The sequence below is a fragment of the Etheostoma cragini genome, chromosome 6, assembly GCF_013103735.1.
Source record: "Etheostoma cragini isolate CJK2018 chromosome 6, CSU_Ecrag_1.0, whole genome shotgun sequence".
Classification (NCBI taxonomy): Eukaryota; Metazoa; Chordata; class Actinopteri; order Perciformes; family Percidae; genus Etheostoma; species Etheostoma cragini.
The window spans coordinates 27,878,914-27,891,340 of record NC_048412.1 but is presented as its reverse complement, the minus strand read 5'-3'; the positions used below and the strand labels follow the sequence as shown (position 1 = coordinate 27,891,340).

The 12,427-nt window shown below is 39.6% G+C and overlaps 1 protein-coding gene and 1 long non-coding RNA gene across 6 annotated transcripts; both read left to right on the top strand.

The window, feature by feature from the left end:
• The first annotated feature begins 212 nt into the window (after positions 1-212).
• Positions 213-5,482, top strand: sri (sorcin). Of its 5 annotated transcripts, XM_034873694.1 has the most exons (9): positions 213-400; positions 512-561; positions 1,613-1,654; positions 1,806-1,875; positions 2,390-2,433; positions 3,401-3,548; positions 4,041-4,157; positions 4,650-4,708; positions 4,817-5,482. In XM_034873694.1, the coding sequence occupies exons 2-9, from the start codon at positions 520-522 to the stop codon at positions 4,841-4,843; spliced, it is 549 nt and encodes a 182-aa protein (XP_034729585.1). In that variant the 5' UTR covers positions 213-400; positions 512-519; the 3' UTR covers positions 4,844-5,482. The 5 variants fall into 5 exon arrangements, with proteins under 5 accessions (XP_034729585.1, XP_034729583.1, XP_034729586.1 ...); XM_034873692.1 differs by having other exon boundaries at positions 215-561; positions 1,610-1,654; XM_034873695.1 differs by having other exon boundaries at positions 217-561; positions 4,044-4,157.
• Positions 5,483-8,047: 2,565 nt separating this feature from the next.
• LOC117945950 lies at positions 8,048-10,182 on the top strand. The gene is made up of 4 exons (XR_004656924.1): positions 8,048-8,068; positions 9,511-9,530; positions 9,631-9,727; positions 10,140-10,182. It is a non-coding gene; the product is annotated as an uncharacterized LOC117945950 (long non-coding RNA).
• Positions 10,183-12,427: the final 2,245 nt, after the last annotated feature.

The window sequence follows — 12,427 nt, the reverse complement described above, 5'->3', positions numbered from 1 at the left end:
TTGATAACTAACTAATTTGATATTCGACTTCTCTGATTCCAGCTTCTTCCAGTATTACCGCTGAGTGTATTTTATGTGTGTGTGTGTGTGTGTGTGTGTGTGTGTGTGTGTGATCTGATTTTATTACATGTTTTTCTTTAACTGTCTATAGTTTCCCCCATAGACAGTTAAAGCCAGTTTTTCCTGTTTGCTTTGATCCGATTGGTCAGTTAGAGGTCACGTGGTCCCTCTCTGCAGCGCTGAGGAGGAAACAGGCCCTTTAACAACAAACACCCCGCAGGTTTTTCCCATTTTTCTGGCTGTTTCCTGGCGGACTCTGGTCGGGTCATTCCGGGATATACTGACATTAAGACCCGCCTCGGTGCTTCAGGCTCGTTCAGACTTTATAATCTCATTTCCGGTGTGTTTTTTCTTGGTTGAGTAAGGTTACATCTGCAGACACGCCTCTGAAGAAGTTGGGTGTTAGGCTACATTTCGACTTGAATTCCTAATTTTCTTGTTTTTATAATAGATTGAATAATGGCCTTTCCAGGATACGGTGCTGGCCCTGGTGGCGTCGCGGTAAGGAAGATTTTAAATGTAATAAACATGTGAATAAAGCGGAGTGTGTCCACCGAGCACGAAAACGGTGAATTTGTGTTTCCTAGGATGGCGAAGGCCTCAGTACGGCCTCTGATTGGCTAACACGCGTTGGCTTATTTGGTTGGATTGGTTAAATTCCGGCATGAGGATTTGGTTTGTTTGGGAAAACCCTGACGAACTTCCGACCAATTCAGGAAGACAGTTAAAGAAAACAAAGGCGTCAACCAGGCTAGGATTTGGTTAGATTTAGGGTAAGCAAACAGCCAATCAGAGGCAGAGGAGGGCGGGACATTCCTTCGCCATCCTAGGGATCGCGTGGGACAGGACCTTTCCAAGCAATGCGGAAGTCGGTCGAGTTGGCAGAAATATGCAGAGACAGTAAAGGAAGTGTGCAGCTCGACAGGTGTATTAGATGTTTAGATGACCACCTGATATTTGTCAGTTAGCTTGATGTGCTATCAGCTAACCAACAGCACAAGTTATTAAGCTACATGTTGATTACAAATACGTTTTAATGTTAATCTTTTCAAGATGTGTTAGCCATTGGTGCAAGAAGTTCCCACATTGTGAAAATACTCCACTATGAGTAAAATTTTGGGCCTACTGGATTTTTGTTAAACTTTGACCGTTTGTCTACAATCATTTACAATTTCTTTTAGCTCTTGTATCAGTTTTATGATGGATTTACAATAAGGTTAGGGTAAAACAAGGGTGGGGGTTCCTTTTTACAGCCCCTGAGGAACACACACACACACACACACACACACACACACACACACACACACACACACACACACACACACACACACACACACACACTAGATAACCTGATAATTTGAAATCTTGTCAGGGTCAACACACTGAGTCAGCATTGGTGGACTATGCAAAGCATGCAGACAGCTGGTATTGATTATATTTAAATGAAGTGCTGCTATACAGACATTGATGAGGTTTATTTGAGATAATGTAAACTACTTAAATGCTGCACAAACAACAACTTTCTTGTTTCTCTCTCTCTCTCTCCATGCAGCAAGATCCTCTATACGGATATTTTTCAGCTGTAGCTGGACAGGTAACACACCCCCACAATACCAGCCAATATACATTTAATATTAATAACACCGTTGATGTTTCCCTAAACTTTGTGCAATTTGCTGATTGTTATCTAACTGTACGTTGGCCTTGTGTCTTTCCCATCCTTCTGTTTTCTTAAACTCTGACAGGATGGACAGATCTCAGCAGACGAGCTGCAGAGCTGCCTCACACACTCGGGCATCTCTGGCTCATACAAACGTAAGGACACCAGACTCTTTCTATTTACCCTCATGTTGTCCTCGGGTCACATTTGACCCGTTTTTCAGTGTTTTTAATCACAAAAATGGGCCTTTGAAAATAAGCGCTGAACATGTCAACATTAGAAATATCAAATAACTTTGGAAAAAACATTAAAAAAAACACCCACAACATTAAAAAAGTTACAAAAATGGCAGAAAAAGCAATAATGGCGTTTAATAAAACTTCCTTTTTTTCATTGTTGACGGGAAGGCAACACAAGGGTTAAATATATACACTAAAAACAGAAATGCTCTGTTAAGCCTGAGACACATTTGAGCCTATTGCTATTGTATAGAGTGGCCCACCAGACATTGACTCATCAGATGGTGCATGAAGCCAGGTAACAACCCAATTAAAATGTCTGTTTTTGTTGTTCACTTCCTGCAAATGAAGACTCTTGTCTTATTTAATGAGGATTTTGTGGAGTTGTCCATATGAATGTGTTCTTAGCCCATGTGCTTACTTCCTCCAGCCTTCAGCCTGGAGACCTGCAGACTGATGATCAGCATGCTCGATGTATCCTTCACCCATCAACACAGAACAATTGTTTTCTTTAGTTGTTTCGCTATAGAACATTTTGGCACATCCAATCATTGATTTGTTGAAGGCATTGACTCTGTGGTTTTACTGGACCAGAGTCACCTGGTGACAGTGGTATATAAATCTGTGTGACTGCATAATTAGGGTGAGACATTTGGTTGTTTTCAATAATCTGAGAGCTAATGGGAGCATGCAGATGTGGAACAGAAGAGGACCCAGAACGGAGCCTTGGGGAACGCCACACGCCTCCACATGCTCGCACAGATTTTAAGTTTGTTTTTAGTAGTGGTAGGTTTGGATTGTTCTTTTTTAAGAGTGGCTTAATAACTGCTGTTCTCATGGACTGTAGGAAATAGACAGAGTGAAGAGAAGAGTTGAGTATTTGCTGCAGTTCTTTTACAATAACCTGGGGAAAACTTTTTCTTTATGCATAGGTTGAAACAGCAAAGGGAAAAAACAAACTGTTGCAAGGTGGTATCACATTGTGTCTATGTCCCTTCATGGGTACTAAACCAGGAAACACAGACCCAAAAATACACAATACTTAATGTTTTGCCATCTGTTTTTTAAATTTAAGTTGGGTTTTGATAATGCAGTTTGCACTCGAAAAGTGACCAAATTAAGCACTTTCAAAGAAGTTAGTACAAATAATGAATTCACTATTATCCTACAATGCAGCGCACAATGGAAATGAAACCACTTCTCCTTGTTAAACTGACTAAAGCTTCCCAAAATCATTCGGCGCATTTCTTCTTCTTCTTTAAAACTACCAACAAAATTAGCATAGTATCGAGTTGTACTAGTAGTGAACACTAAATCATATTATCATATAGTTATTCTTCTGCTAAGCTTCCCCCTCTTAAGAGGATTATTACTCAGTATGGAGACAATTGTTGTAACAACTGTAAGTTTGTGATGGGTCCTTGACTTACTGGTTTCCCAGAGGGACAGGTCCAACAGCTTGGGCTTTGCAGAGTTCAAGGACCTGTGGCAGGTTCTGAATGGCTGGAAGATGACCTTTGCATCCTATGACCGGGACCGCAGTGGGACGGTGGAGGGCCAAGAGCTGCAGCATGCTATCGCCGCCATGGGTACGGGCAATTTTACCAAAACACCCTGTCCCTGCCCTAGACTTCTTGTAGTTTATTCATTTTTAGTTTGTCCATCCATCCATCCATCCATCCATTTTTGACGGGTCGCGGGGGCAGCAGCTCCAGCAGGGGGCCCCAAACTTCCCTTTTTCAAACCACATAAACCAGCTCCGACTGGGGGATCCCGAGGCGTTCCCAGGCCAGGTTGGAGATATAATCCCTCCACCTAGTCCTGGGTCTTGCCAGAGGCCTCCTCCCAGCTGGACGTCCCTCCACCTAGTCCTGGGTCTTCCCCGAGGCCTCCTCCAGCTGGACGTCCCTCCACCTAGTCCTGGGTCTTCCCCGAGGCCTCCTCCAGCTGGACGTGCCTGGACCACCTCCCTAGGGAGGCGCCCAGTTTGTCTTGAATAATTTAAGGAAATTACTTGGTTAAGCTTAGTTTTTTTTTGTTTTTAAATACAGGTAATGTCATTGATTTTCTGTGTTTCTTTGCAGGTTATAACCTGAGCCCTCAGGCCATGAACATCATCATGAAGCGCTTCAGTTCGCAGGGCAGGATAACCTTTGATGACTTTGTGAGCTGTTGCGTGAAACTCCGTGCGCTGACCGGTGAGTGGGCCGAGGAACGCATCAAATCTGAGAAAGTTAGCCTTTAAATAAAATACCAAACAGCACCATTTCCCTCATAAAGTCACGGGGGGAACACTGGTCCCACACTGGCAGCTTATTGAGAGCTTTATTTTGTAGATTTATCAGCTACAGTTTAACGGTCACTGCTGGATCACCTGTAGCTCAACTTCTCCACTAGCACGTTATGTTTCTCATCTTCTTTCTTTTAACTTCTGAATTTAACATTTGTTCAAGATGTTGCCAAACAAGAGTTGAGGAGAGCCTTTACAGTTGTGGGTGTTGTGTTAATGACTTGCTCAGTCAGAAAGATACTATATATATATATATATATATATATATATATATATATATATATAGTGTGTGTATATATAAATAAATAATGTGTGTGTGTGTGTGTGTGTGTGTGTGTGTGTAATATATGTGTGTGTGTGGCGGTCTTTTTAAAGTCGTCTGTTTTAATGTATTTTTCAGATCAGTTCCAAAGAAGAGACACAACCCGAACTGGCAACGCCTCATTTCAGTACGATGATGTAAGTTGTTAAAGTTCTGTGTGTTTCCTATGTTGATATGGATCACCTGGGTCTGAAATAAAGAATAAAAAAATAACACTGAATATATATATATCTCTCTCTCTCTAGTTCATCCAGGTCACCATGGCCATATGAGGAGGAAGACACCACAGAGAGGAGACATACCACACCTTTAATATGTTTTATTAACAGCGTGTACTTTCAATGTGTTTTTTTACACTTATAATGTCGCTTTCACATTCCATTTCACCTTGAACGTCATGTTAATGTTGAATGTTAATGCATACTGGAACAAACTATTAAGACTGTAGTAACCTCAGGCTGAACCAATGAACCACTACGTGCCCATCTTAGCCCATAGCGCTTGCAGGCATATGCGTGTAAACATGTTTTAAAATGAATAAATATGTAATGTTCCAAAGTGATGATTGGCACACGTTGCCTGCCTTGGTTAATAGCTGTCTTAGTGTGTTTGTTGGTTTGTGTTGTTGAACTCTTTGTAGAGTTTCATTGTCCATTACTTTCATTTGCTGTTGTGCTAAACACAAACTTCTCACATCACATGCTTTTTGTTTTAGCAAGAGCTTTTAAAAGAAAATGTTGCAAAAGTTATTTATGCCAACAATCAGCAGTTATGACTTTTCAGTGTTAAAATAAAAATGCATATAATGTTTTTACTACAGAGCCTTCAGAATCAAACTTTATATTTAGAAATGGGGGGTGAACTTTATATGCATTTTATTGCAGTAATTTTAAAAATCGCAAATACAAAACATAAGGCGCTCCCATGTATTAATTAAACATGTCTAACTGGAAAATTGACATTTTGAAATGTGCCAGCAACCCTGAAGATTAGATGCTTTTTTAACTTTTCTTTTCAGATAATGGCGTTTTTATCTCCTTATAAATTAAGGACTGAAAGCTTACAGCTTCTCTGTTTAGAACCAAGGGTTGGAGGAGTTTTTTTTATTTATTATAATTTATTTGACGGGGACAGTGTACATTAATCAACATTGCTGTAAATGCACCAGAATTAGCCATAAGGCTATTTTTCATCCGTTGTCCCTGGACAGATCTTAAAATTGTCTCCCTAAAAAGCAACAATAAGATATTACAGTCAACAATACAAATAAAAAAGTAGTAAAACAGATAAAACTCTTTACAACACGTTGTACAAATGCAATACAAACATTAGGGAAAATAAAAATAAAAAAATAAAATAAAAAAGATACCACACATAAACACAATAGTTTCCCACAGCATAATAATATCTATAGATAATAGATATGAAAAGTAGTGTTTAACCACTCATTATCTTCTGCTCCCCTCTTATAACAGATACACAAGCACCAGACCTTTTTTAATCTAGGAATAGTATATAGACGTTTATAAAGAAGATTATGTGTGTGTGTGTGTGTGTGTGTGTGTGTCACCAGTGACTGCTCATTACACCACCGTTCCCATTTGAATACTCAGAGGATAGAAATGTCCCTGAACTTTATCTGAGTGTCAAGTAGTCTCTTGTTTTGACTGTTGGGCATCTATTAAAATTAGTTAACACAAATTCACCTTTTATCTTTAAACGGTCCTCGTAAAAGACGCCTACGTTTGTCTTTTTAATTTTCACCATCCTTTGCATATCAAAGGCATTTAAAACAGACGTCAAAAACTCTCTACCTCTGCTAGTCGCACTTGATAAGTGCGTGTAATATCGTTTGAAGGTAATAGAAAGATCCTCCTGAAGGCCAACATTGAATTTGAATAATGGAGATTAAAGCTGAATTTCCTGGCAGCAGTCTCACGTAGGCCTGCACGATTAACCGCTATAAAATGGCAATCAAATGTCAATTTAATTTTTATCAACTTTGATTTTTTTTAAATACACGTGTAATAAACGTTACACAAATCGTGGCAGAGAGTCGTGATATCAATATTAAGCTAAAAAATTGTACTTTCCCCCAAATTGTGCAGGCCTAGTCTCACGCACCTTCAACATAACACCTGGTTCTGTGTGTTGTAATTTTGTTTGTTTTAAAAATGCAATCTGGTTGCTTTTATTTGTGACACATTACGTATGTTTGTGTGTGTGTATTAGAATTTATAGTTTATTCCTTGCTTCTCAGTGGAGAACACTGTATTTACCTGAAACATTTTAGCTTTTAGAAACATGCATGTGACTTGTGAAATGAGTGGGATCCAAGGCATTGCTTTGACAGAAAGAGTAGAGTTAGTCAAACACATGTAAATGTCTTCCATATCTGAGATGGTCCTGTTGGGAGTTGAAGCGTTGATGTGAGTAACGTGAACAGCCATGACCACGATAGGCTGGATGAAGATGTGATTTTATCTGGTGTGTTGTTCTTAGTGTATATAAGGAGATGAATTCCTCTGCTTCAACAGGCTTTCACCGTCTCACTGAAGAAGGTAAGACCTCTGCTGCTATTCATTCTCCAATGAACATCGGTTACAGAATACTATTTCATGACATGTTAGATCTGAGACTGGAAGTTATTCGCCTGCTAAGAATTCTGACCTCAGGTTGCTGATCAAAATTGACAGATTTTCACTTTAAAATGTTTTTGGTTGCTTCTGTCTTGTGTGTGAGGTCGCTGTTTGTGATTGGCCGATTCTATGGAGCTGCAGGTGAAAACAGCAAATCAACCTCTGAGCGACTATAATAATTAGTTGATGTTAATTAATGGGTTCAGAAACCAAATGCAGACACTGAGGCAGAACAGTTAAAAGAACAAAGGCTTTACTACATCAATGTTTAACTGATCAGGCAGAATAATCCAGAGGGGCGAGGTAGGCAGGTCCTAAATAGACCGTGGGCCAAAACACAGGTAGAAGACACCAGGCAGGTGCACATAGGGGAAGTTACACCTTCAGGGATTTCTAACTTGCAGTTGAGGGTGTGAAAGGGTTAAAGTTACTGTTGAGCTGTTGAGGTAATGCTGTGTGGATGCCAGGATTGGTGGTAAAGTCTAAATGTTATCTGGTGGACAGGCGGAGAATGGCAGGTGTTTAGAGTTCCTCAGAGATGCATTGTGGGCCTGGGGGCAGTGAGGAAGTGGCAGATGTGACAAAAAACTATTTCATTCAACCAAATGCTTCTTTTTAAGTGACACTGTCACAGCTGCCCAGTGGTTAGTTTACAACAAGAAGACTCCTCTCTCTGTGGAGTTTGCATGTCTACCTGTTTGTGTTTTTTTTTCCGGGGCGCCTACAGTCCAAAGTTTGTGACTGTGAATATGAGAGAGAATGGTTCAAACCGTCATTGGAAGTCACTTTGGATAAAAGTGTCAGAATGTGTGTCAAAATGAAAAGTAATGTGTGTCTCATTTCTACTACGATTGTTCAGTGTGCCCTGTGCCAATGTGCTGCAATAGCAGCAATCGGCGCAATGACTATTATTGCCCATACTTATTATTATTCTTCTGCCAGATTTTCGTCCCGCTACTAGTCCTGGAGCGTGGCCAACATGCACACACAAAATACATCGAAACGTGTGTAATGATCGGGAATGGTGTGCTATGACTTTTCTAAGAGATTTGCCACGTGGTTTTCACGAAATCGGCAAAACACGGCAAAACTTTTCTCATTGACTTAAATGGGAAATGTTCGGGAAATCGCTCAACATCGCTCAAAACACCACCTCTTTCGGTTTGTGCTGTATGGCCATGCTTTAACGTAGTAACATGATTACAAGTTTAAACCAAAGACAAGACTTTGGCGTTTATTGGGCTGAATGGGCGTTCAGATATCAAGCACGGTTTCTCCCAAATCCCAGTTTACGTATCGTCCAGTTTTCAGACCGTCTCAGATTTTCCAATGTGTGTGTATGTGGTGAATGTTGAGGCTAGAATGGAGGACAGAGTGGGGAGATTAAAAAAATCCTCTTGATTCTCTCTCTATAACTTGCTCCTACACCAACAATTCTAACTTGTCAAGGACAATTTATACATCAAAACGTAGGTATTCGTGTCCAGTTTCAGTCAATATGCATGTATGCGATATTAATTTTATTTTTTGCTCAGCATACTTTCAAATGACAAAAGTTCCCAATCTTCCTCCATTGACGTCGTCCACATTTCTGGGCAGAACGCAGAGCGAAGCACTTTTTTACATCGCTGATACGCCCACATTTCTAAGTTTATTCACAGAAATGTTATATCAATACGTTCACAAAGGCCTTCTGGTGTCCCCGAGAACCTCATTTTATGATAGCTAGTATCCCTTTGATGATATGATCATTTGTTTGAGAGCTTGTTCAGTATCTGAATAGCTGGTGACAGCAGGTGCCAGGTGCAGTCGTTAACTGATTACAGATCAAAGAGATGACATCACAGAGATGAAAGGCTTCCCATTGGTCCTTAGTAACCAGGCAACCATACTCTGTATGTCTGTCTGTCTGTCTCTCAGACACACACACACACACACACACACACACACACAAACACACACACACACACACACACGTGCTAACATCTTAAATAGGTTTTAAAAAGTTATATCTCTGAAGGGTTAAGACACTTATTATTTTTTTTTATTAAGTTTTATTGCACCAAGTAGGAGGCACACTGATAAAATGTCTGCGAAATTTTCTAGTTATCACACATCAACAGTAAATATACTGTCCAACTGACCCTGTGTGTTAATCACGCCCAGCATAATTACAGTAACTGTTACATGTTCTCCTCTTTTCACCATGCATGTTGCTATGGATGCAAGCGTCAGCTAAATGTAATGTAATATTTATGTGTGTACTTCCAGGGTGCTAAGCTCATTTCTCCAATCATCAGACCATACAAACACTTTAGTGGTAAGTCCACTGTTCAACTGTCTGTTGTGTGTGTGTGTGTGTGTGTGTGCGTCATGTCCATCATGATTAATTGTTACATGTTCTCTTTTCACCGTGCCAGTTCTCCACTGCTGGAAAAATGAAAAACCCAATCTTGGTTCCTTTGATCCTTCTGCTGGGGATCCCGCTAACAGAGAGTATTGATGAAACTGCTGTATGTGACATAACACACTGCTCGCATCTCATCTCCTACCAACAGCCAATGTTTCTTCTATCTCCATAGTTGTTCCTCAACCTTTTTTTGCTTTATTCATTTTTCTTTGAAGTAATTTTGTAGTTCTTTCAGTATTTTTGGCACATTTTCAGCAGGATTTCTTTCCTGCGCTTCTGACCCTTTTTTCAACATCTTTGGATCTTTTATTGATTTCTGATGCATTATTGAACATTTGTCCTTTTTGTTTTTTTGTAACTTTTTCTGCATCTTTGTTGCTTTTAATCTACATTTTTGATGTTTTTCTAACAGTCTTTAATCTTTTTTTGTAGCTTTTGTATTCAGTTTGACTGTAATGTACTGATTTGCACTCAATGTGAAAGACTGATAGATGCATATCTGATTTCTTCTGTTACCAGTTCCAATTTGGAGACATCATTGCATTTGAGAGAATGTGTGTTAAAAATACACCACTCTACAAGCACTATGCTGTTTATGTGGGCCCAAGTACAAAAGAAGACGTCGGCCAAGGAGATAACGACATATATCACCTCGGAAGTATGTGTAGTAAGACAAAGTGCAAATAGAATTATGCACATACACATATATTGTGATAAATTCGGGGACATGCACACGTGAATGTACCACATATGCAACACATGTAAAATGACATGATGTAATGGCTCCTTTCAGTTTTAAGCCATGAGTTGGTAGCCTGGAAATCCAGACCCAAATCTGACAGAGAGAGTAACTCGTGATCAAATTCAAATTGTGCTCTTAGGAGAACTCTGGATTTCCAGGGTTGGAGTATTTTTTTTTCATTAGTTGAAGTAATATCACTAAAACGTGTTAGACAACGAAAAGTTAGAGACTGGAAGTACAACATAAACAACATTTCTTTGAAGGCTGGTCAATAACCATTTCTGATGCAAATGAAAAGAGAAAATAAAAAAGCATGTCATGTTATATTTAATATATGTAAATGTTTATTCTCACAAACAGAAAACCAAAAGCATGCAGGATGCTCCGTTGTTGAGGCTCAATTTGATAAACTTGAACAGGTGAAGCAAAAATCAACAATTCTTAAGGAAAATTACCTTGATAAACCTGGCTCCAATCCACAAGATAACAAAGAAGTCAAGGATGAAATAAAAAAGCGAATTGAGGAATCAGTTGGAAACCTGTGCAAGTATCACCTCTTGAAAAACAACTGTGAACTCTTTGCTACCCCGATACGCTATGGGGAGCCCAGTTTAAAGCAGGTAAGTAACAGATTGAACTTTCAAGTGTGTTTATGTTTTGTATTCCCATCCCTTGCATTAAGGTAACCTGTGGAGTTTTTACCACTAGTAGCACTATAGAGCAATGATTTCCTTACATACATGTGCACATAAGGCTACACAAGCATCTGGGCCTTTTATAATAAAAATGTGCCTACCTCTATTGGAGTTTAACATAGGGGGTGTATACTTATGTCCCTGTATTTTAACATAGGGGGTGTATACTTATGCCCCTGTATTTTAACATAGGGGGGTGCATACTTATGCCCCTGTATTTTAACATAGGGGGTTGTATACTTATGCCCCTGTATTTTAACATAGGGGGGTGTATACTTATGCCCCCTGTATTTTAACATAGGGGGGTGTATACTTATGCCCCCTGTATTTTAACATAGGGGGCGCAAATGAGCGCATTTAATTAATCAATCTCACTGAATACAAAACTGATTTTCATGTTTTTTATTGATACAAAGGTCATACATGTAGCTATGATACAGGAGACATGATTAGGCGTTTTTTAATATTCATAGTGGGCTTAACAGTAATAGAATATTCTGAAATGATATAAATTCACCAGCCGTCCGAGATCAAAACTGGGAACATAATCCCCGAAAAGGGAGAAAAACGGGGACATTACCATACTGACTATCAATCTGGTTGAAAAACCTAATGTTGGGTCTTTAAAAACAGAAGAGGGACAGAGGTAGTTTTTTGCTTCTGTATTTAGTTAGGGACAGACAACCAAAAACGGGGACTGTCCCCTAAATCCGAGGACGTCTGGTCAACCTAGACCCTAGACCCTTGACCAGGGGTGGGCAATTAATTTTTACCGAGGGCCGCATGAGCAACCCGAGCACTGCTGGAGGGCCACATCAACAATATTTCAGTTAAATTTTGCTCAATATTATTTTTGATATACCGTAAGATAAATAATAGTAATAATAATAATTTCATTTAACCTAACTTAACTTTTTACAAACGCAGATTGCTTTTAATGTTTTTATTTAAACTCTTAATCCTTAAATATTTATATTAGGGTATGTGAAATTAAAATGAAATTAAAATAAGAAGAAAAAATACAATCATTGAATTGCTGATTGAAACTGCATCTCTGGGGAGGGGAGTTTGGTAAAAAGTCCTAGTTGGGTTTGCAGTTTTACCATCAACCATCAGCGCGTCATCAGACAGATTCCCGTATTTATCCTCGTGCTTCGTTGTGTAGCGGCGATTCAAATTATAATCTTTAAACACAGCAACCTCTGCACCACAGAGTAAGAACACGGCTTTACCTTTAATTTCTGTAAAGAAACACATGGCGGTCCATGTCTTGTTGAAAACACGCATTCGTCATCAACTTTTCTTTTTGTCGCGTGAGCGGGCATCTCGGGGGTAACCGGGCATCTCGGGGGTAACCGGGCATCTCGGGG